Here is a 25,124-nt window from a genome sequence, read left to right on the forward strand (position 1 = left end):
GCCAAGTGTGTTATAGATTTATCCTAGAAATACTGTTTAGTGTTTTCTAGAGTGTGTATAGTACTTCTGTTACTACGTATTTACTGTGTGTTTTCTGATGTTACAAAGACACATCTATAAGGAAAGATAGTACTTTGGTTTTATTCTCTTGTTACAATGCAGGTTCTAATTTAGTAGTTCTAGGATGGAGCCTGACATTTTGCTGAGGCTGTTGGTTGTCCATGGACCACATTTTGTAGTAAGACTTTAGAGCAAGGGGTGGGCAAATGTTTTCTATAAAGGCCCATACAGTAAATATTTTAATCTTTATGGGCCATGTACAGTCTCTGTTGCATGTTAACTTTTTTCTTTTTCTTTTTAAAAATCTCTTATCACTTTATTTTTTTAATCTTTCTTGTCGAATGTATTACAGATGTCCCACTTTTTTCCCCACTGAGCCCCCTCCCAGGTCTTCACTGCATTATTTTCTGTGTCTGTGGGTTACGCATATATGCATATAAGTTCTTTGGTTAATCTCTTCCCATCCCCATCCCCATCCCCACCCCCACCTCCAACCCAACCCCCACCCCTGCCTTCCCTTTGAGATTAGTCAGTCCGTTCCATGCTTCTGTGTCTCTGTATCTATTTTATCAGTTTATTTTGTTCATTAGAGTCCACATATGAGTGAGATCTTGTGATACTTGTCTTTGACTGGCTTATTTCGCTTAGCATGATACTCTCCAGGCCCCTCCATTCTTTTTCTTTTTTAACTACGCTTTAAAAGTGTCAAAATTGCCAGGCCAGTGTGACTCAGTGGTTGAATGTCGACCCATGAACCTGGAGGTCAGGGCACATGCTCGGGTTTCAGGCTTGATCTCCAGTAGGAGGCTAGCAGGAGGCAGCTGATCAAAGCTGCTCTCTCCTTCCCTTCCTCTCTCTGAAATCCATAAAAATATTTTTAAAAAAATGTAAAAATTATTCTTAACTCATGGAGCCATACGTAAGTCAGACTTGATCCCCTGGCCATTATTTGCATATTACTATTAGAGAAAAGGTGTATGCATTTAGTTGATAGAAACACAATTCTAGAATTGGTTTTAGTCATAACTTTTCAACATTTCAGATGATCTTTTTTTTTATTTTTACCTACTAACGAGGTGAATTATTGCTGATTGTTCAGAAACTTTTTGTTACTGTTTACAAAAGTTTGTTTTTCTTTCTTTGAGGTGTCATCATCTATACCATAAAATTCGCCCTTTTTAGCGTATGGTGTTAATGAATTTTGACAAATGTTGAACCTTAATTTAAATGGTAAGGAAAGATTTTAATCAGTAATATATTACTGCAACATGGAAAAGAGCCCAGTATGAATGGACCTCACTTTGATTTGAATAGAGATGACTCAGTGTTTTAAAGGAGAATGAGGGAATAGGAGGATGAGTGGAGTCAGGGGAGTGATAAATTACAAAAAGCTGGAAAGGGAGATTGGTCCATGTAAAACCATCCAGGTTGGTTAACTGATACTTATGGAAGGCTCCTACCCTCCTGTGGAAACTGGCAGATAGGTAAGTTTATTGACTGTGCGGCATGATGATTATTTACTATTTGTGTGGAAGTGGGTCATCATAAAGGTCTTCACCCTTATCGTCTTCACACTGAGTAGGCTGAGGAGGAGGGGAAGAAGAGGGGGTGGTATTGCTGTTTCAGGGGTAGAAGAGGTGGGAGAGGTAGAAGGGGCAACAGGAGAGGAACGCACACTCCGTATAACCCTACGAAAAGATGTCATAATTTCTGTCTGACATTTTTGCATTTTCTTAAAAATGTTCCTGTACGGTACCAGTCTTTCCACCATTTGCTTTAGTTTCAGTGCCCATGTTATAGAAGGGTCCATTTCAGAAAAGCAGTCAAAAGAAGCAATCTTGAATAATCAGAATCTTTCTGCCAGATTGTCTAATGTCAGTTTGTTTCCTGGCACTGCTGCTTCTACGTTGTCTCTTAATCTGGCACTGGTTTGGAAGCGCTCATCTTCACCAAGTCATCTTCTGTGAATTCCTCTGGTGTGGTGTCTGTTAGCTCTTGAATTTTTCCAAGGTCCAAATCTTGAAACCCTTCACCACCACCACCCACCCACCCTTTTCCCCCCCTTTTTCTCCTTTTTTTTCTTTGCCAGATCCACAGTCTCTTTCATGATTTCCTTGATTTTCTCTGTTGTGAATACTGTGAAGTCATGCACAACATCTGGACACTGTTTTCTCCAGCAGGAATTTATTGTTTCAGGCTTGATGTCTTTCACAGCTTTTTCTATAATAACGATGGCATCTTCAGTGGTGTAATCCTTCCAGACTTGCATGGTGATCTCTCTATCTGGGTTCTCTTCCATAGCGTTGACAACTCTTTCCATAGAGTACTGTGTGAAATGAGCCCTAAAAGCCCTTATGATGTAGAGGTTGAATTGTGTTGGTGGACAAGTAGAGCACTTTGTTGATGCCTTTGGTGTTGAACTCACAGGGTTCTAGGTGGCCAGGGTATTGTCCAGTATCAAAAGAACTTTAAAGCAGTCTTTTACTGTTAAGGTACTTCCTGACTTCAGGGACAAAGCATACATGAAACCAGTCCGGAGCAAGAGTTTTTATTGTCTAAGCCTTCTTGTATAATCAAAAGACTGGCAGCTGGTGTTTATCTGTTTCCTTCAAGGCTCAGAGGTTAGGAACTTTATAGATAAGGGCAGTTGTGGCTATAAACCTGACTGCATTTGCACAAAACAGTATAGTTAGCCTATCCCTTCCGTCTTAAATCCTGGTGCTCGCTTCTCTTTCTTACTAATAAATGTTTTTTGTAGCATCATATCCCCCCCCCTCCCCCCCCCAGTAATAGGGTACTTTTGTCTGCATTAAAAACCTGTTCAGGCAGATATCCTTTCTCCTCAATAATTTTCTTAATGGCATCTAGGAACTTGTCTGCTGCCTCTTGATTGGCAGAAACTGCTTCTTCTGTTATGTTGACATTTTTTAAGCCAAACTTCTTTCTAAAATTATCAAACAAAAAAAATATTATCAAACCATCCTTTGTTGGCATTAAATTCTCCAGCTTTAGATACTTCATCTTCATTTTGCTTTAAGTTGCCATATAATGACTTCACTTTTTCTGCATATTAGAATTTATAGGTATGCTCTTCTTATAGCAACCCTGCACCCAAATAAAAGCTGCATTTTCATTATGAAGTAAAAAGGTATTTCACAAAATGTGCAAGGTTTTCGCACCTGATGGCATGCCTGCAGCAACAAATGTTCTTTTCTTTTTTACAGCAGTTCTTAAGCTGGACTCATTTATCTTGAAATGGTGGGCAACCGCAGCTATAGACCTCAATCTACAGCACACATCAAGCAATTCAAAATTTTCTTGTAATTTGAAGACTTTTCTTTGCTTCTTGGGAACATTTCCAGCATCACTAGTGGCATTTAGTATGGTTCCCATGGTGTTATTCAAGGTTTATAGTATTGCACTAAACATGATGAAAAAGTACTCAAGAACTGTTACCGGGAAACCCTGGTGGGGCTCGGGCTGCCTGTTGCTGTATCCAGTTCAACGGGTGCAGGGTTGAATCATATAAGGCATTTATTGAGAAGGCTGGCCAACCAAGAAGACTGGGAGCATATGAGCACCCACTCTAAAGGAGTGGCCTGAAGGATAGGGTTATATGGGGGAAACTGAGGTTGGGAATGGAATGCAGCTATGTGCAGTCTTGGAAGTCCGCAGATGTCATTCTTTTGATCTTGGTCATCTGGCAATGTCTTGATAAGGTGATATTTTAACCTATTGTTCACACCTGCACCACCTCAACTGCTTCAGTCCAGGATCAAGGGGTGTAGGGTGCAAAGGCCTAAGAGAAAGAAGCTTAAGGAAAAAAAAACTTAAACCCATGCTCACATAAGTATACATGTTCTACAGTTTTATAAGTAATACAATTATACTTCAGATTAATTCAGGTGCTCAATCTTTGGACATTATAAGTGTCCCTATCAGAATCACAAGAGATCACTTTTTACTGTGATACACAGTTCACTGGAGAGATGAACTGCTCACACAGAGATGATACTTAACAGAACACTTGAGTTTACCACAATAGCAACCTGTAGTACAATACTACAGTTAATTTTAAGCACTTACGATTTAGTACCGCATCTTTACATTTATTTACATGTCTCTTGACTATGAATGGTACTGTGTTAAGTTTTGATAAGTTTTAATTGTTTATAATAGATTTGTGCATATTTTATGGCAGTAAATGATAAAATAGACTAGTGTCTACATATATTTTATGTAGTCATGGCATACTTAACATTTTCTTAAGTTTTTCAGTATTTCTTGGTTACGTGGTTTGTGTGTGAGGTTTTCAAATTGTCACAAATCTCTATAAAATATTTTCCTGTATATTTTTTGGAAAAAATTTTAGGCAAGTGAACCTGCTCAGTTCAAACCCATGTTGTTAAAGAGTCAACTGTATACTATTTGTATAGTATACATTTTGATGAAAATTCCTAGGTGATCTAACATAATCCCTCTTTTACCATTTTGGCAACATTTTCTAAACTGCAGACAAAAGATTTCAAAGGGTATTTATAAATATGCTATTTATTCATGCCTCATAAGTAAAATGAGGCTATTGTGTGTGATATATGAAGTGAATTGACAAATTAAAATCATAATTGAGGGTTGCTTCTATGTAAAGTATTGGGTATCAAAAGCTTGAAAAGTTGCAGAAGAAATTTGAAAATTCACTTATATTCTCACAGATCTTTGTATATTTCTACTTAGTAAAATTTAAGCAATAACTGTGAACTTTTAGAATCACATTTGTCAAACTGTAAAATGTTTGAAGAATGTATGGAAGGCTGTTATGTGGGTGGAATTTATTTGGTGCTTCGCTCCCTTACATATAGTTTTCCACAACTTAGGGACTAAGTGGCACCTGGGGCTAATTATTTGTTAATATTTATGGTCAGCTGGTTAATGAGTTAAACACATTAATACTACTTGTACAAAAATTGAGTGCTATGGAGAAATAGGTTCTTGAGAAAGTGAGATTTCTTTTTACTGGTTCTAAACCCTGTCTGAGTGCATTAGAATTCTTTGGGGAGCTTTTAGATAAGATTGATGCCTGGGTCACACCCCAGACCAATTTAATGAGAATCTCTGATAGAAGAACCCAAGTTATTGATATTTTTAGTGAGTTTCTCAGGTCATTCTCAAATGCTGCCAGGGCTGAAAATTTGTGCTTTAGGTATTTCATGCTGCTGCTGTTGCTGTTGGTGGTGGTGGTATTACTACCACTATTGTTGTTGCTGGTATTATTATTATTATTAGTGTATTTGTACGGGGAAGGGTATGCACAATCTAGAAACATTGTGCTAAAGATAACTTGTACTAGTCTATTTGGATTTCTATAACAAAATATTGTAACTGGTGGCTTATAAACAACAGAAATTTATTTCTCACAGTTATGGAGATGGTGAAGTCCAAGATCAAGGCATTGGCAGATTTGCTGTTTGGTGAGGGCCTGCTTCCTAGATAGCCTTTTTTTCCCACTGTAACCTCACATGGTAGAAAGGGCAAGGAAACTTTCTTGGGCCTTTTTAAAAATAAGGGCACTAATTCCATTCATGAGGGATCCACCCTCATGACCTAATCACCCCAGAGGTCACACCTGCTAATACCATCACCTTGGAAGTTAGGATTTTAACACATGAGCTTTGGAGGGGTAAACATTCAGATCATAGCATAAATGTTAATTACGTGTACAATTCTGGTTTCTGAATATTCAAGAACCAGTTATCTCATGGTCATTATGTACTGATGATTATTGAGTTTTGAAGTTATAAAGGTGTAGATAATAAAGCAAACAGTTTCATTGTTTATGATGATATAAGTATCAAGTCTGTCACAAATTGTTCCTTTTATATGTTTTCATCAAGATGGACAGTTTAGGATGTGATTTGCCTGACAGTTCTGTCAGTCATTCTTATGAATGTTGACATTGTCCCTTAATGAGAGAAGTCATAGTAGATTGAGGGAATAGCTGTGAGACTCTTGAAGCATGCCATTTGTAAGAAGATGGGGGTCGGGGGAAGTTCTAAGATACAAGTTGCTGTTGGCATAAGAGTTGAAGTGACTTTGTTTAAACTTTTAAACTAATGCTTTGGGGTGCTGTTGTCAGTCTGAAATTTGTGTTAGTGTTCATAGTTTTAAGCAATAGAAAATCCCTCTAAACAGAAAAAGTATTTTTAAAGCAGATAACTGGGTTACTCATAGAATTTCTTAAATGGTAGAAGAACTAGGAATCTGTAGTCAGGAACAACAATCCAAATCATACCACAAACCTGGGACAGTGAAGGCATCACTGTTAGATGGTATATTCACCACTTTGTACTCTCTCAGTAACTTGAGGCAACAGATACTCCTAAAACTGCTGCCAGTGCTTTCTTGTAAAACTGGATGGATTAAAGGATGAGCTAATTCAGCCTGTATTTTCTTAGCCATTGCTACTGCCCTCAACCTCACCAGAATGGGTAGATTGCTTGTGGTCCTTGTTGCTGGTGTCACCTTTGCTTCGTTTTCTTCCCTCTCTAACCCCCCTCTTGGTTTGTTAGAGTGGCAAAACCCAGATCTTAAAGCCCTTGTTCCGCCCGGCTGGGCGTGGCTCAGCGGTTGAGCATCGACCTAGGATCCAGGCAATCGGGGTTCGATTCCTGGTCAGGGCACATGCCCGGGTTGTGGGCTCCATCAATGACTCTCTCATCATTGATGTTTCTTTCTCTCTGTCTCTCTCCCTCTCCTTTCCTCTCTCTGAAATCAGTAAAGATATATTAAAAAAAAAAAAAAAAAAAAAAAAAAGCCCTTGTTCCAATTGCAGTGGAGGTTTTGAAGGTAAAATACCAGATGTTTTCAATTTCTTTGATTCTGCCTTAAAAGGAGGATTCTTCAAACATAGGAAGGTAGTTTAGATTCTAGATAGCCACCCTAAAATGCCAAATGTCCATGACATTTTGTGAGTGAAGGGCCATAGGATTTGTGGGTATCTTTGCTACGATTTGAATGTTGTTTGTATTTTTTCCCCTTTCTAATATTGAAAGATTGAGTGAGATGTAATGGTGGATATAAAAGAAGACCGTTAATAAGAAATCTAAATTTTGTTACTGGAATGGGCCCTAGGAATAATCTAAGCCAATCTAAAGCATATCAATTATAAGAGCTAATGTTCCTTAGGTAAGTGCCATTTGCTGAGAAATCATCTTGACTCCTGATAATGAAACCAATTTCTACCCTCGTTAGTCTTCATAAAGAAGCTGCTATGTAATGTAATGAACAACACCGTTATAATATCCAGTAACAAATTTCTTTGGCATTTGTCCCTGCAGCATCAGGGCAAAGTGCAGTTCAGTAAAAGCAGGTAAGGCAAGCTGGAGAAGTGAACTGAGAGAATGCTCAAAGGCAAGATTCTTGTCAGAAACTAATTTTGGGAATTCCTGTAGTATATCAGACAGGTAATTGATGTCCTTATAGCATATATGGAGCTGAGCCCTGGCTTGTTGCTTTGCTATTGTTTTTTGTTTGTTTAATGACTTGCCTCAGCTAAACTCTTTTGAATGTGTTTCCCTCTTAATGTCTGCTTCTGAAGTCACTGCTCAACTCCCCCCTCCCCCCCCCAAGTTTGTTAGACTTGGTAAAGGACAGCAAAACACAAAACAAAAATAGTCTGGAGATTCCTTCCCTAACAAGGCTCTAGAAGAGAGAAGGCTATAATTTGGAATTTCAAAAGAAAATATTTGAAGGAAACTTTCCTCTTCTTGGAAGGCTACTGCTTTTTTCTTAATTTTTTTTTTTTTTTTTTTTTTATGCCTGGCTTTCTAGAGGTTGTCCCTGGGCACTATATTTTAGTGGTCTGCTAATGATTGATTAGAGGTTGTTCCTAAATGCCTTGAGCCAGTAAGGGTTTCATCATTTTTCTTTGAATCTGTTTGTGGTTTGGCGAATGTTTTCAAATTTTAGGAAATTTAAAGTTTATCCCACATACGACCAGAGACTAGTGTTCAGTGGTTCTCTGTAGTGTCTCTGGAGCAGGAGCAGGAGCAGGAGCAGGAGCAGGAGCAGGAGCAGGAGCAGGAGCAGGAGCAGGAGCAGGAGCAGGAGCAGGAGCAGGAGCAGGAGCAGGAGCAGGAGCAGGAGCAGGAGCAGGAGCAGGAGCAGGAGCAGGAGCAGGAGCAGGAGCAGGAGCAGGAGCAGGAGCAGGAGCAGGAGCAGGAGCAGGAGCAGGAGCAGGAGCAGGAGCAGGAGCAGGAGCAGGAGCAGGAGCAGGAGCAGGAGCAGGAGCAGGAGCAGGAGCAGGAGCAGGAGCAGGAGCAGGAGCAGGAGCAGGAGCAGGAGCAGGAGCAGGAGCAGGAGCAGGAGCAGGAGCAGGAGCAGGAGCAGGAGCAGGAGCAGGAGCAGGAGCAGGAGCAGGAGCAGGAGCAGGAGCAGGAGCAGGAGCAGGAGCAGGAGCAGGAGCAGGAGCAGGAGCAGGAGCAGCCTTGTGCATGCACACAGCCTTCCTGACTACCAAGGATCTCTCTATTCAGTTTCTGTCTGGGGTGCCATTTTGTTACCTTTCCTGACCAGTATTGCTGGAATTGTTTGCTACTGAGAAGAGACTACCCTTGTTTTTGACAATATTCCTAGGCATAATTTTTCCAAGTGCTCCAAATAAAGTCAGCCCCTCTTTGGCCAATCTTTATGGCCTGTCGTGTCTTCTTGGGGTAGAACTTCTGTGCCATAAACTCAGCATCACCAGGGATGCTGATGCTATAACCTCTAGCTGAAATACCACATTTCTTACTGTGATTTGGTAGATTTTCTTGAATGAATGCTTCTCTTTTTGTTATGTGTCCTTTGATAAATTCTCAGGGACTTTAGTTCTTTTTGATAATCTTTTCCTGTTTTTTTAAATTGATTTTAGGAGAGACAACTTGCTGAGTGCCTCACAGTCATTTTGGGAGCTCTGGCCTTTCTGTTCTTTTTAGCTTTCCTCCGGTCTCTCTTCATATTGCAGCCCCCCCCCCCCCCATCTAGTCATTTCACCTCCAATTTTAAAAGTCTTTAAGTACATTTATATTGCTCTAAGAATAAAAAACAAATTGTAACATGATCTAAAATTGCCTTCTTACATAGTTTTATCTCACATGAATCTAACCATCCCCCCCTTCCTCATTCTGGACATTATCCAATCATTATTAATTTTGGGAGCAGTTTGCCTTTTATCCTTTACAAATCAAGGCTGTGGTGTGTGGCATAAGTGTTGGAATCTGAGGAATACAGATTTGAATTTCTGTTCTGCATTTATTAGCTGTGTGACTTTGAACAGTGTGCTAACTTATCTGAGTTTTTTAAAATCTAAAATAATGGTGATGGAGATAATATTTTATAATGTTGCTATAAGGCTTAAGTGAGATAATGTGTGGAAAGCTGTTAGCACAATACTTTGCAACTAGAAAGTATGTTTATTCCCCACTTGATATTCTCGTCCTATCATTTGAGTAAGCACTTTATGTGAAATAACAGTATACATAAGTGGAATCATTCTAGTATCACCATTCCACCTATTTTTTGAGTAAAAGTTATACCTAAATTTCAGTTACATTTAAACACATTTATTGAGTACTTCATATCTAGTTCATAGCATCTCATTTAACTTAAAAATGCTTTTAATTGCAATATAACATATTCAGAGTTTTACCTTTAAATCAAGGGAAAAAATTTTCCCCCTCTGGAATAAGACTATTAAGATTTCCATTTTTTTTTTTTTTAAAAACGTCACATCTGTAGAAGCAAAAATAGCACAATGAAATTCTGTATACTCTAACCATACAATAATCATGTTTAGGAAATTAACTTTAGTACATTTCTATTATATAATTTGACAATCCATCAGATTTTGATAGGTCTCCCAATAATGTCTTTATAGCATTTTCCCAGCTGATTAGTCTAGAATTATGTGCTTAATGTAGTTACCATGTTTCTTTATTTTCCTCTAATCTTGAGTGGTTCCTCAGCTTTTCTTTTACTTTCATGACATTGATATTTTCAAAGGCTGTTGCTTTTCAGAATGTTTCTCAATTTGCTTCTCTCCATTTCTTCATAAATTTGTTCAGCTGTGCATTTTAGGGCAGGAATACTGTGTAAGGCTCTGTAGAAAAGATGGCATGTACTTCCCAGTGCATTGCATATATGATGCGAGCTTGTGTCCTTAACGATGTTAACTTATATGAAGTGGTTAGGGTGGTGTTCACCAAGCTTATTTTCTCTAAAGCTATCATTTTTCCCTTTGTTATTAGTAAGTAACCTGGGGGGAGATACATTGAGAAAGTGTAAATATCCTTTTTTCCCAGTAAACTTTAATCAGATGTTTTTTTGCATCCTTTTTGATGCTTGCTTGCCTCAATCAGTTATTACCAGGTAGATCATTAAAATTCTGATAATTTCTAGTGTTTTAATTTTAGTGTTTCTGAGTGTGTTTATTAATCTAATAGTGATAATTATGAAATACTTTGCTGTTAACCTGCTTATGTCATGGGTTTATTGTTTATGTGATTTTTAGATTCATATACTGGACAGACTGGGGAGAAGTACCAAAGATAGAACGTGCTGGAATGGATGGTTCAAGTCGCTTCATTATAATAAACACTGACATTTACTGGCCAAATGGACTGACTTTGGACTATGAGGAACGGAAGCTTTATTGGGCAGATGCAAAACTTAATTTCATCCACAAATCAAATCTGGATGGCACAAATCGGTAAGATTGCCTTATAAATTTACTTTTAAACTTTCAGTAAACACCATGAGTCTTGATATAGTAATCAGATTATAAAGCCTAATTTTATTAAGAAATTAGTGTATTTTTTGCTAAGTGTCAAATGGGAAGAAGAATGCACTTCCAGTTTCCTCTTAGAAGGTACCTGTATTTCTCATCTGTTGGTAGCATTTAGAATTTATGAACTATATATTCTCCTCCTTTACTCTGAGCTAATTTACTTCTTCAGTGCTTCTCAACCAGAGATAGTACTTCTCTCTCCAAGAGTGTTTGGAAATGTATGGGGAATTTTGGTTAATGTGAGGACTGGGAGTGTTACTAGCATTGTAGTTCCTAGGGGACCAGGGATGCTAAACATTCTGCAATGTGCTGGACACCCAGTACAACAAAAGGTCATCCTACTCAGAATTACCCGTAGGGCCCTAGGTACTGCTCATGGAAGCTCATTTGGAAGCTCTCTAGATTGGTAGGCTTTTTCTGTAAAGAGCCAAATAGTAAATATTTTAGGTTTTGTGGGTGTATATGATCTTTGTTGCAACTATTTACCTCTGCTATTGTGGTGTGAAGACAGCTATAGATAATACACAAGGGAATGGGCATGGCCGTGTTCCAGTCAGACTCTATTTTCAACATATGTATTGAGCCAGTGGGCTGTAGTTTGCCAACTCCTGGACTAGGAGAAAACCTACTGTATGTATACTACACCTCATAATCAAGGAAGACAATTATAATACATAAACATGGAATTTCTACTCAGATCATGTTCAGATATTTTTTTAAATTTATTTTATTTTTATTTTTGTTTAAAATATTACAGCTGTCCCTTTTTCTCCCCAGTGACCCATTCCACCCCATCCCATCCCCCTCCCCAGTCCCTCTCCCCACCATTGTCCGTGTCCTTGTGTTGTGCATATATGCATATCATGTTCAGATTTTTAAAGACATTTCCTATTTATGTTCTTGTGTTTGATTATTTGGGTTTCTAGTGGTTTTATTCTAAGACTCCAACAGAAATCTAGAGAGCCTTAGGTAATGTTGAAGGAATTTTTCAAAGGGTAAGCACTTGTAAGTTATCTGAATGATGAATCAGGAAGCATTTGAAAACCAGGAAAGATTTAAAGAATTTATTAAAATAAACTTCTTATAGTCATGGAATTTTTTGTCTTGTTTCAAAAAATGAGTGAAATTGACTTATTAAAAACAATTAGAAATGTCAAAAAATAAGTATATGATGAATACAAAAACATAATCGTTGTTCCCTACCCGGTTTGCTCAGTGGTTAGAGCTTCAGCCTGTGGACTGAAGGGTCCCGGGTGTGATTCTAGCCAAGGGCACGTACCTTGGTTGCAGTCTTGGTCCCCAGCCCAGGTCAGGGCACGTGTGGGAGGCAACCAATCGATGTCTCTCTATCACATCTGTGCCCCCCCCCTTCTCTCTCTAAAAAGCAATAGAAAAAAATATCCTCGAGTGAGGATTTAAAACAAACAAAAAAACATAATTGTTGTGTTTGAACTTCAAATTTGGCTTTGAGAGGGACACTAGGAATTGAATATGGCCATGCCATAGTTTTCTTGATTCCCTTGGGATATCCATACAAAACCCAATGTAACTAGATAGAAAATCTAAAAACATATCATAAACTAACCTCAGGCATCCAGAAATAAAAGCAAGTAAGGGCAGACCACCAACAGCTACGAGGCCTCTGTAGTATTACTATCTGTGCAAGAGTAAGGGGGGAAGGGAAGGGAATGAATATGCGGGGTGTTTCATTGAACTTAAATGCAGGAGACCTCCAAAATAGCCTCAACTATTTATTAGACAATGTGGTAGACTATATTAAGAGCAGCAGCTGAAATGAGAGGGTGGGGGTTGCCCACTCCAGTGTCCGGCAACAGTGTGTCCATGGTAAATACAGAAAATGATAGAGCAGTCTTGCTCCAAAGAATTCTTGAATTGTACCTGCTAGAGCTCTCTACCAGGACAGGGTACCACACTGAGTAGAAACAAATTTGAATAGAATAGTATCATCAAAATAAAGAAGAATAGGGAAAATTAAGAGGAACTAAAGGGAAAGGAAAGAGAAGGTTCAGATAAGGATAGACAGAGGAACAGCTGGAAGATCTCAGAAAGGAAGCTATCATTGTTTTTAATATTAATGAAAACAACAGAAGACTGAATTCTGTCAAGTTAGAAAAACTACCTTGAACATCATTTTCTTGTAAGTTCAGGAGAACTATTTTTATGTAGACATGAGAAACAGAAGTATCAAGGTAAAATCCCACTTACCGCTATTGTAAGGAACATTTTCTTTAATAACTTAATTTTGTATACTTAAGCTCTATTTTTACTCTCCCCCCACATTAATGTTTCTGATGTCACAATTTACATCTTTTTACCTTGTGTATTCATTAACACATTGTAGTTATTTTTACTGTTTTGCCTTTTAACCTTTTAGTTATTTTTACTACTTTTGTCTTTTAACACATTTACCCATCACTATTACAACATTAGAGTATTCTGAATTTAACCAGGTATTTGTCTTTACTGGCGAAATTTAAATTTTCATATGTTATCCTGTTACTAATTAGTGTTCTTTTGTTTCAGCTTGAAAAAGCTCCTTTAATGTCCTCTCCTCTCCTCTCCTCTCCTCTCCTCTCCTCTCCTCTCCTCTCCTCTCCTCTCCTCTCCTCTCCTCTCCTCTCCTCTCCTCTCCTCTCCTCTCCTCTCCTCTCCTCTCCTCTCCTCTCCTCTCCTCTCCTCTCCTCTCCTCTCCTCTCCTCTCCTCTCCTCTCCTCTCCTCTCCTCTCCTCTCCTCTCCTCTCCTCTCCTCTCCTCTCCTCTCCTCTCCTCTCTCTCTCCTCTCCTCTCCTCTCCTCTCCTCTCCTCTCCTCTCCTCTCCTCTCCTCTCCTCTCCTCTCCTCTCCTCTCCTCTCCTCTCCTCTCCTCTCCTCTCCTCTCCTCTCCTCTCCTCTCCTCTCCTCTCCTCTCCTCTCCTCTCCTCTCCTCTCCTCTCCTCTCCTCTCCTCTCCTCTCCTCTCTCCTCTCCTCTCCTCTCCTCTCCTCTCCTCTCCTCTCCTCTCCTCTCCTCTCCTCTCCTCTCCTCTCCCTCCCCTCCCCCTCCCCTCCCCTCCCCTCCCCTCCCCTCCCCCTCCCCTCCCCTCCCCTCCCCTCCCCCTCCCCTCCCCTCCCCTCCCCTCCCCTCCCCCCTCCCCCCTCCCCCCTCCCCCCTCCCCTCTCCCCTCTCCCCCTCCCCTCTCCCCCTCCCCCTCCCCCTCCCTCTCTCCCCTCCCTCTGAAATCAATAAAGATATATTTAAAAAAAAAAAAAAAGATTCTCTTTAACTTTTGACAGTTTAATTATAATGTGTCTTGGTGTGTGTCTTTTTGAATTCATCATTTTTGCAACTTTATGGATGTCTGTTTTCTCTTCCCGTTAGGGAAATTTTTAGCCATTTTCTTCCATTAATCTTTCTGCCACTTTTATTCTCTTTATTCTCTCCTTCTGGGACCCTTATCATGTGAGTTTATAGTCTACTTTATGGTGTCCCATAAGGCCCTTAAGCTGTCTCCACTTTTTTTACACTTCTCTGGATGACTTTCACTGCCATGTCTTTGAGTTTGCTGATCTTTCCTTCCAGTTGATCTAGTGTGCTTTTGTACCTTTGGATTGAAGTTTTCAGTTCAGTTATTGTATTCTTCAGCTCTGTGATCTTTCTTTATGATACTTTCTTATTTTTTTGTCTCTGTTGAAATTTTCACTTTATTCATGCATTGTTCTCCTGGCCTCAGTGAGCATCTTTATGACTGTCATTTTGAACTCTCTGTCTAGTAAATCATGTATCTCTGTTTCATTAAGGTCTGTTTCTGGAGTTTTATTTTATTTTTTATTTTTGTTTGAAACATATTTCCTTGTTTCTTCATTTTCCTTGACTCTCTGTGTTGGTAAACACAGCCACCTCTCCCACTCTTGATGGAGTGATCTAGTGTAGGAGATGAACCTTACCAATCAGCCTGGCCTGAGCTCTTGGTTGTCTCTCAAACTTTTGTGATTGTCCAAACTGCCTTTTTTGTTCTTAGTGGCTGGCTGCCAGTAGCTGAGGTTGTACTAATATTTGTCATGTATTTCAAAGTGGAGGATCACAGTGAGCACCTAGATGAAGGCTCATGGGAAGCTGGGCTCCCAGGCAGCAGCCGTGAAAGTATATAGTTAGGGCCCTTCAGGGAGAAATTCGGAGATGGGCTTTTTTTTACCTGCTCCCTCTGTGTTGGACTTAGGTATATTGCTGCAGAAGTAGTTGCCCTGTACCTATTAAGAACTGCTTCATTATTTGCTTCATTCCTGTGGGACTTGTGGATGTAAGTCTTGTTCATTTTCAGAGGCAAGCTATATAGGCAGGGGCCCATCACTTTGGCAGCATGTACAAAAGCTGGGGCACTAGATGTGTGTACAAGCTGAATCAGTGGAGATACTGGAACTTTGGAGTGAGCTAGAGGTAGAGGATGGAGGTTGTGTCTGCTAGCTTCCTTGGTCTCCTGGAGGGATTACAGTCAGCCTCTAGATATCTGCTAAAATAGAAGCCTGACCATTAGACAGCAGTTTTTAAAGTAGGCAGATAGACTTCTTTCAGGAAAAACCTGAGAGATAAGTGATTATGATTGCTCTGTGTGTGCTAATCCCTGCTGGGATAGATTCCTTTTGTAAGTCTCATGGTAATAAAAAACAGAGACCTATTAAAATTCCAATGGTCTTTTTCACAGAAATAGAACAAACAATCTTAAAATCTGTATGGAACCACAAAGTACTCTGAATAATCAGAATAATCTCAGTAAAGAACAACAAAGCTGGAGGTACCATACTTCCTAATTTCAAACTATATTCCAAAGCTGTTATAATCAAAACAGTATTGTATTGGCATAAAAACATAGATCAATGAAATAGAATAGCGAGTTTAGAAATAAACCCATGCATATATGGTCAATTAATTTACAAAAAATAAACCAAGAGCATACAATGGGGAAAGGATATGTTTGGAAAATTGGACAGCCACATGTAAAAGAATGAAACTGGACCCATATTTAATACCATACACAAAAATCATCTTAAATGGGTTAAATACTTAAATTTAAGACCTGTAACCCTAAAACTCTTAAAAGAAAACATAGGGGAAAAGTCTTCTTGACCTTGGTATTGGCAACAATTTTTTGAATTTTACACCAGAAACAAGGCAATAAAAACAAAAATAACAAGTGGGACAATATCAAACTAAAAAGCTTTAGCACAGCAAAGGAAACCAACAAACTGAAAAGGCAACCTGTGGAATGGGAGAAAATATTTGTAAATTGTATGTTTGATAAGGTGCTAATATCCAAAAGATATGAAGAATTCATACAACTCCATAGTAAAAAATAAAAACTATGTCATTTAAAAAATGGGAGGAGGAACTAAGTAGACTTTTTTTTAAAGGAAGACATACATTTGGCCAACAGATAAATGAAAGGGTGCTTAACATCACTAATCATCAGGGAAGTAGGGAAATACAAATCAAAGCCACAGTGAATTATCTCACACCTGTCAGAATTTCCATCATCAAAAAAGACCAGATAAATATTGGTGAGGATGTGGTGAAAGAGAAACCTTTTGCCCTGTTGGTGGGATTGTATATTGGTACATCCAGTATGTAAAATAGTATGGAGGCTCCTCAAAAAAATTAAAAATTTTGCTAACCCTTGATCCAGTAATCCCTCTTCTGGGTATATATCCAAAGAAAGTGAGAACAGGAATTGGAGGAAATATCTGCTCTCCCATGTTCATAACAGCATTATTCACAATAGCCAGTACTACAGAGAAACAATCTAAGTGTCTGTCAGTGGACGAGTCAATAAAGATGTGGTGTATATATGCATTAATGGAATATTATTCAGCCATCAGAAGGAAGGACATCTTGCTGTCTGTGACAACATGAATGGGCCTTGAGCACATTATGCTCAGTGAAATGAGTCAGATAGAGAAAGACATACTATATGGTATCAAGTACAGTGGTACCTCTGTTTTTGAATATCTCTGTTGATGAACATTTCATTTTATGAACACCAAAAACCTGGAAGTAAATGCTTCGGTTTTCGAACACGCCTCGGAAGTCAAACATGCCACATGGATTACATTCGAAAACTGAGGTACCACTGTATATGTGGTATCCTAACAGAAAAAGAAGGGTCAAACTCAATAGTTTCTGTTTTTTCTAACAGAAAACTGCTTGTCAAGGGCTAGGGTGTGGGGGAATAGAGATTGGTAAAAAGGTTTAAACTTTTAGCCATAAGAGCCCTGTGGGTCAGTGGTTAGAGATCAGCCTGGGTTTGATTCTCAGTCAAGGGCATGTAACTGGGTTGCAGGTTTGATCCCCGGCCCCGGTTGGGGTGTGTGCAGGAGGCAACCAATCGATGTGTCTCTCTCTCATCGATGTTTCCCTCCCTCCTTCCCTCCCTCTCTCTAAAAGCAATGGAAAAAATATCCTTGGGTGGGGATTAACAACAAAAAACCCTTTTAGCTATAAGACAAAAAGGGTCTGAGGATTTAATATACAGGGATGGGCATCCCTGGCTTGAGCATTGTCCTGTGCACTGAAGGGTCACTGGTTTGATTCTCAGTCAGGGCACATACCTGGGTTGTGGTTTGGATTCCAGTGGGGGTGCATACGGGGGCAGCCGATCGATGTTTCTCTCTCTCTCTCCCCCTTTCCACTTCCTCTGTCTCTAAAATTAATAAAAACATTCCAAAAATTTCAAAAAAGTCTATACAGGGGTTATATATAATGTAGGTTTACAGTTTTGAGTACACAAAATAGACTTTATTCTTGTATTATTATTTATTAATCATTGTACTATTTATTATTATTAACCTACTTTTGCCCATCCCATATAACACTGTGACTAATTTGATAACTGCATTATATATTGAAGTTTGTTAAGAGAGCCGAACTTAAGTGTTGTCACCAGATACAAAAAAAGTCATTAGATGTGATGTTTAACTAGATGGGGGACTCCTTTCACTATTTATATGTATATCTTGTCATTATATACACCTCAGTGTCTTTCATTTTTATTTGTGAATTATACCTCAGTAGAGCTGAAGAAAAAAATGTTATAAAGGAAAAAAGAAACAATGTAAACAAAACAGTGCCTTGCATAGGAAACTTCCTAGAAAGATATCATAGAACCGATGAAACCTCCATTTTAAAATGCACTACCAGTAATTGAGACACCAATGTTACTTGTCACAAACCAATATAAATTAAAATTAGAAAGCTCAGAAATAAGGTTATAGAATCCAGGAAAATATAAATAAGAGAAAAATCATTTCTGAAAAGTCACACAAAAGTGAATAAAGAGAGAAGATCTTTAAAATACAAGTTGAAAAGGAGGGAAAAGTTAAAGACTAAAAAGAATGTGAAAAGATAAAAAAGATTTGAGAGTGACAAATATTGAAGGTAAGCAAAGAAGAAACTACACAGATAAAAGGCTTTTAGGAAGATAACCGAAGCAAGGGGACAGAACAAATATGAAAAATTGTAATTCAGGAAAAGTCTCTTAAAAGAAGACTTGAAAACTACAGAGAGAAAGAGAACACTGTGTGCCTGAGAATGTAAGCCAGAGCAAAACCACCAAGATATATTCTAGTAAAATTATTTTTTTAGAAAAAGAAAAACTCTAGGCCTCTAAGAATAACATAAATGACTTGAAAATTAGATTAGTATCAGACTTTTTCACAGCAACACTCCCTGCCAGAATTAAATGCAGTAGTACTTTTATGGTACTCAAAGTAAGAAAATGTGAGCCAATGATTTTTATTCAGCAAAACTGACTTTCTCATAATAAGCCTTAGACAACATTATCAACATGCAACAAGTCAAGAAATACTGTTTCCCTGACTCAGTCCTGAAACTGTACTAGTGACTGAGCTTTAGGCAACCAAAATGATGAGTGAGATATCAAAATAATTCTTGGTGAAGAACATTAAACATATAATTATGTGTAGTATGAAAACTAAAGTATGGTTAAGATTGAGTATAGCCTTGCTGGTTTGGCTCAGTGGTTGACCGTCAACGCATGCACCAGGAGGTCAAGGCTCGATTCCTGGTTAGGGCACATGCCCAAGTTTTGGGCTTGATCCCCAGTAGGGGGTGTGCAGGAGGCAGTTGATCGATGATTCTCTCGCATCGTTATCTTTCCCTTCCTCTCTCTGAAATCAATAAAAACATTTAAAAAAAGGTTCCTGCTGAACTTTAAACAAAAATTGAGAGAGTATAATACATAACGAATAAGAGCTACATGCAAAAGTTTTGTTAAATTTTGTAGTAACTATAATGGTATATAGATATTACCATTTATTTTGAGTTTTTTGAGACTATAATGTTGCATCAAGTAAGTGAATAATTATCAGATATATTAATTCTATTGCCCTTGCATATGTTGGGTTGTTGGTGTGGGAGAAAGGAAATATAGATTTGATACCATAGAGATTAAGTAAAAGAAACTGATAATTCTGAGTTTTTATTGAAAATACTGATATGAGCTTATTGGGTATTGTATGTTATAACAATAAATACACACAAATATGTATGTTTATATACTGAAGAGGAGTGGGGGTGGGGGGAAGTACCCAGATTGTAATCTTGAAAAACCGTTCCACCTTAAATCATACCTTTCAGGTGAAATAGCTGATTCCAACTCTCTGGCAAGAAATGTACAAGACAAGCTGGAGCATTGTCATACCAGACAACAAGGAAGCTATTATAGACTACTAGGGTCATTTCAGAAAGCCTGGAGAAATAACTTAAGAAACCTTTCACTGGTCAGAGATTGATAGAAACTCATCAAGTATGTTTAAGCCCTTGAGTTTATAATGAGTTTAAAAAGGAAGTGGTCACTTTCAGAGGATAGGAAACCAGTTCATTACCTTGAATGTTGATAATAAAGACAGAGTCAAGCAATTTATCTTCCCTTTCCTATATGAATCTGGTAGCTAACAAAATAAAACGTATGGGAAAGCTATTCCAGTTAAATGAAAATAAAATGATACAATTAGAATTCAACATGAGTCTGATCAAACTTGCCATTTGCAGTGAGTTTGTAGGTAAAACAGAGGACAGAGAAACATACTGAAGTGTACCATGAGTATGCATCAGTGGCTCTGGGCATATAGGTCAGTTATCCCAGGTCCTTCAACAGGCCAACTGTAAAAAGTGATGAGGTAACCTGCAGATTAAAAAAAGACTCAGTCCTGGCTGGTGTGGCTCAGTTGGTTGAGCATCATCCCATGCATAGGGAGGCCACTGATTCGATTCATGGCCAGGGCACATGCTCGGGAGTGCAGGAGGCAGCTGATCAAAGCTTTTCTCTCTCTCTCTCCCTCCCTCTCTCTCTCTAAAATCAATAAAAACCAATTTTAGGCCCTAGCCTGGTAGCTCAGATGCTTAGAGCGTCATCCCCACATGCCAGGGTTGTGTGTTTGATCCCCGGTCAGGGCACATATAAAAATCAACCAATGAATGCATAAATGAGCGGAGTAACAAGTCAGTGCTTCTCTCTCTCTCTTCCTTCCTCTCTCTTTAAAATCAGTAAATACAAATAAAAAAATAACAACAAATTTTAAAAATAGAGACTGAAAAGGTGGTGGAGGTAGGGATGAATAGACTGAGCACAGGATTTTTAGGGCAGTGAAAATACTCTCTATGATGCTATAATGATGGCTATGTGTATTAAGCATTTGTCCAAGTCCATAGAATGTACAGCACCAAGAGTGATACCTAAGGTACTTATGGACTTCGGGTAACTATGATGGATCATTGTAGGTTCTCCAATTGTAACAAAAGTACCACTCTGTTGAGAATGTTGATAAGGGCAAAGACTGTGCATGTGTGGGAGCAGGGTATATATGGGAAATTTCTTTACCGTCCCCTCAAATTTGCCGTGAAATTAAAAGTGCTCTTTAAAAAAAAGTCTTAAAAAGAGAGACTTAAAAAGCACAGCAAATGAAAAAACAGGTAGTCAGGACTAAACTTTTTCTGTGAATGCACAATTGGGTAATAAAACTATCAAGAAAGGTAAGGTAGTGATTACTATAAAGTCAAAATAATGGTTATTGTTGTGAAGCGGGAGGGATCTGGACAGGGTCTATAAAGGGCCTTCTGTGGTTCTCGGCAAAATTATTTCTTGACCTGGGTTAAGGTTACAGGTTTGCATATAGTAACTCACTAAGTTGTCTTATTTGATTTTTTTTTTTTTCTGTGTCTGTAAGCTTTTCAGCAGCTAGAGTAAAATGAGTTAACAGTAAACACAATTGGAAAGGTGGAAACTTAAGAGTTCTTTGCAAGAGAAGATTTTCGTCATATCAGATTTGAGAAGAATTTATGTGGAATCAGGAGGGCTGTAATGGGTATTGTTTGAATTTGTTTTTGTGTGTGTTAATTTCATATTACTTTTCCATGATGGTCTTTGTTAAAAGTTGGGGGCATAATTCAGTAAAGGTAATTCTACAAATGATTAAGCTAATGTTATTCAAGATGGTAATCTTGAACTTAAAATAAGGATAGACCTTTGTACCCAGAGAAGGTATAAACTCTATATTCCTTAAATGATCTTCCTTTAAACTTCACTATTTTAACTTTTGTGTTTGATAAGTGCAGTAAGCAGAGCACAGTACATAGCACTTACTAGGTGTTTAGTAGATGTGTGTCAAATGGTATTGTTTATTATAGAATAATTGTGTGCTATTATTTATGAATATGCTGCTTTTGATCAGTCAGCAAGGCATGAGCTTCTAGCCGTGCCTTGAGGATACAGACTGGTCTTGGAAGGGGTAAACTGAATATCGGTTGGCCCTTGGGAACAGTATCCATAATCTTCCCTCTGTTAAATTCTCCAAAGAAATCTCACACAAAGGTGAAAAAGAGTCTTCCTATTCAGGTCTGGGGTAAGCTATATATTTGCTGATTCCAAATCTTTTTTTCTTAATTGAAAAACCCACATGAGCTATATAATTTCTGTGATGAACTTCAAAGATTAATTTCTGCTCCACTTCCTTAGAAAAGAAGCAAATGTATGTAGAAAATGTTATACATAATTTTTGACTGCCCTGGGATCATGCTTCTAATCCTATTGTTCAAGGGTCAACTGTATACATATATTAAGGTGTTCAACCTTTTGTCTTTTGATTGGAGTAGTTAATTCACATTTAATGTTATTAATGATATGGTTAGGTTTACATCTGACATTTTGATGGTTGTTTTTTAAATATCTTTTTTGTTCCTTTGGTTCTTCTTTTCTGCCTTTCTGTGTGTTGAGTAGATATTTTCTAGTGTATCATTTTAATTCCTTTGTTGGTTTTTTTAAACTATTTTTGGGGTTAAAAATTGTAGTGATTATATTCTAGGGGTTGCAGTGTGCATTTTGTCAAAATCTACTTTATGGTAATACTAAGTTAATTACTATAAACTATAGAAATTTTACTCTAGTATATCTCCATTCCCTCTTCCCCCTTTGTGCTATTATTGTCATTTATATTACATTTCTATTATAACCAGCACAATATTATAGTTATTGCTTTATACGATCTTAATTTTTAAAAAATATATCTTTATTGATTTCAGAGAGAGGAAGGGACAGAGAGAGATAGAAACATCAATGATGAGAGAGTCATCGATCGGCTGCCTCCTGTATGCCCCCTACTGGGGATCGAGCCTGCAACCTGGACATGTGCCCTGAACTGGAATCGAACAGTGATCTCCTGGATCATAGGTCAATGCTCAACCACTGAGCCACGCTGGCCAGTGTTTTTAAAAAGGTTTAAAAAGGAGAAAACAGTTTTTTTTGTTAACTAACTTACATACTTGCAGTTTCTCATACTCCGATTCTTCATGAGGGTCTGAGTTACTATTTGGTTTTATTTTCTCCTACAGTATAGTTCTGTCCTCTCCGCTTTCCTTTGTGCTTCAGATATTTTATTTTTTTAAAATATTTTTTCCTATTTGTTTTTTTTCTTTAAAGATGTACAACGTGATGACTAGAGTTAACACTGCTCTATGATATATAGGAAAGTTAAGAGAGTTTATCCTAAGAGTTCTCATGACAAGGAGAAAATTTTTTTTCTTTTAATTGTATCTATATGAGAGGATGGTGGTTATTTGTGGTAGTCATTCACAATATGTTGGTCTCCATAGTAGAGATCCATTTTTTAACTTTTGTTGTTGTTGTGGCATACTACTGAAAACCTGGGCTTTGATCTTGCCCGCCGTTTTTGTTCTCAGTACCCATGAACAACTCCGCCTTGAAGTAACTAGCATTTCTAGGGAGAACCAAGAGGTAGGCCTACTTGGTAACCCCAGCCAGAGAGAAGACAGGTGAAGACTATGTACAGTTACCTCCCTTTCAGGAACAAGTCACCATTGACTAGACAAATCAGTAAATGATCAGAATATGACAAGAATGCGCGATAGCCTTCTTAGCTCTGCTTTTTGTTCAGCTCTGTTAATTATATGCTTTATTTAAGAAATGAAGTTTTAAGCATTTCCTGAATGTCTAATAAATCCACCTAATTTATGCACATAGTGTTGTGTGAGATTCTGGGGAATATAAATAAGCCAGAGTCTAGTATTTACTTCATTTCAATAAGTTACTGATTTTAAGAACTGTTTATTGATTTAAAAACTACCACATGAAATGTTCACTTCAGTTTTAAAATGTTACCCCTGTATCAGAAATATTAAAATATTAAAAATGTATATCCTAAAATTGAGGAGTCATTTATGAATTGTTTATTAAGTACCAAGCATAATGCTAAATACTTTTGCATATATTATCATTTAATCTTCACAGTAAATCAGTGAGGTTAGATTATTACCTTCCCTTTACAGATGAGGAAAGCAAAGCTTACAGAAATGATATAAGTAGTAAGTGTCAGAGGGACATTCAAACTCAGCTCTGTTTGATTTCTTATCAATGCAAATGCTTTTTTTAGTATATAACGTGAGTGTATCTTTCAGGGAGGGATTTTGTTTTTCCTGTTTGTTCTCCTGTGTTTAGTTCATGAGAGTGAATTTTAACTTTTTACTTAATAATATACAAATGACTTAGAAGGCTTTTTTCTCCCCAAAGTTTTCCAAAGATCTGATTATGTAATTTGCAATTTTTAAAGATTATTAATGTAGTGCTGAGTAATTTCGTTTTTGCTATTTATTTTTCATTTGTGTTACTTATCTTTCTTGGCAACTTCTCAGAACTCTCTCTTTTTATGTCTTACCATATGAATTTTGGAAGACTTTAGTGTAAAATATGCAGGCCTATTTAAATTTGGACTTAAACTGTGATAACATTCCTGTAAATCTCATAATCACTTCAGTGAACTTAAAGCTGTTCATTTAAAAAGTGGAATAAACCACTTCAGAAATAGTTATGGTGATAGTTCCTTTTGGGGAAATGAGACAGAAAAGTAATTTGCTAAGGAAGAGAGCATTAAGGAAAATGAGAGGAGAAAATTGCAGTGATGTGGGCTGGCACAGTAGATACGAGGTTCTAAAATAGAAGGTTTGTTTGGTAAACTAGTCATGCTAATCTTGTATTCACTTTTTAAAAAATTTGCCCCAAATGTAAAACACCTTAGGCTAGGACCATTTCATGTGCAGTAACAGATGCTAATTCTGCTTAGATAAAAATTATTTTATTGCTCTTGATTTAACTTATTTTATTGGTAGTCTCTTAGATATTACAGATCATCAAGTAACCTCAATGACCTAAAATTGGATTGTCTTCTCTAAAATATGCGATATTCTTTATTAATTTCTCTTCAGTTGCTTATATTCTCCTTCCCTTCTTTCTTTCCTCCCTGGGCTGTTTATGAAAATATTATATTTGATATTGTGAAAATCTCAAAACATTTATTTTTTTTTGAATATTCTTTTGGCTCAAAACATTTTTTGTTTAATTTTCAAGAGTATTTACTAATTCCACCACTTTCCATGACACTCTGCAAAGTTCTGTGCCATTAGTACTAATCAGTCTCTCTACCTTTTCTTTTGTATAGTATAGATTGCTTGTGAGATTTTTAGGTCTGCTTTGTCTCATGAACACATTCTGCCAGTGGCAGAACTTTTTTGCTACATGACTTGTGGAGGTTAAGAAACCATATAGCAGAAAGCCAGCTGAGGTAATCTTTTGCTGGAGCTAGACTGGGGTTTGCAGAGAAAGCTCTACCAGAATGCCTTTTTAGCCTCAGGTATAAGTTTTATACTTCCAGTTATCGAAATCATAAG

The 25,124-nt window shown here is 37.8% G+C and overlaps 1 protein-coding gene across 1 annotated transcript in view; it reads left to right on the forward strand.

Annotated features, from left to right (window-relative positions):
* The window catches only part of LRP6 (LDL receptor related protein 6), a 125,886-nt gene that overhangs the window by 37,378 nt on the left and 63,384 nt on the right, over nucleotides 1-25,124 (forward strand). The window contains exon 3 of the mRNA XM_016197462.2: nucleotides 10,607-10,804. Coding sequence (XP_016052948.1) covers nucleotides 10,607-10,804 — 198 coding nt within the window. The remainder of the gene's footprint in view (nucleotides 1-10,606; nucleotides 10,805-25,124) is intronic.

The sequence above is a fragment of the Miniopterus natalensis genome, chromosome 2 (assembly GCF_054644295.1).
Source record: "Miniopterus natalensis isolate mMinNat1 chromosome 2, mMinNat1.hap1, whole genome shotgun sequence".
In the NCBI taxonomy this organism is placed as follows: domain Eukaryota; kingdom Metazoa; phylum Chordata; class Mammalia; order Chiroptera; family Miniopteridae; genus Miniopterus; species Miniopterus natalensis.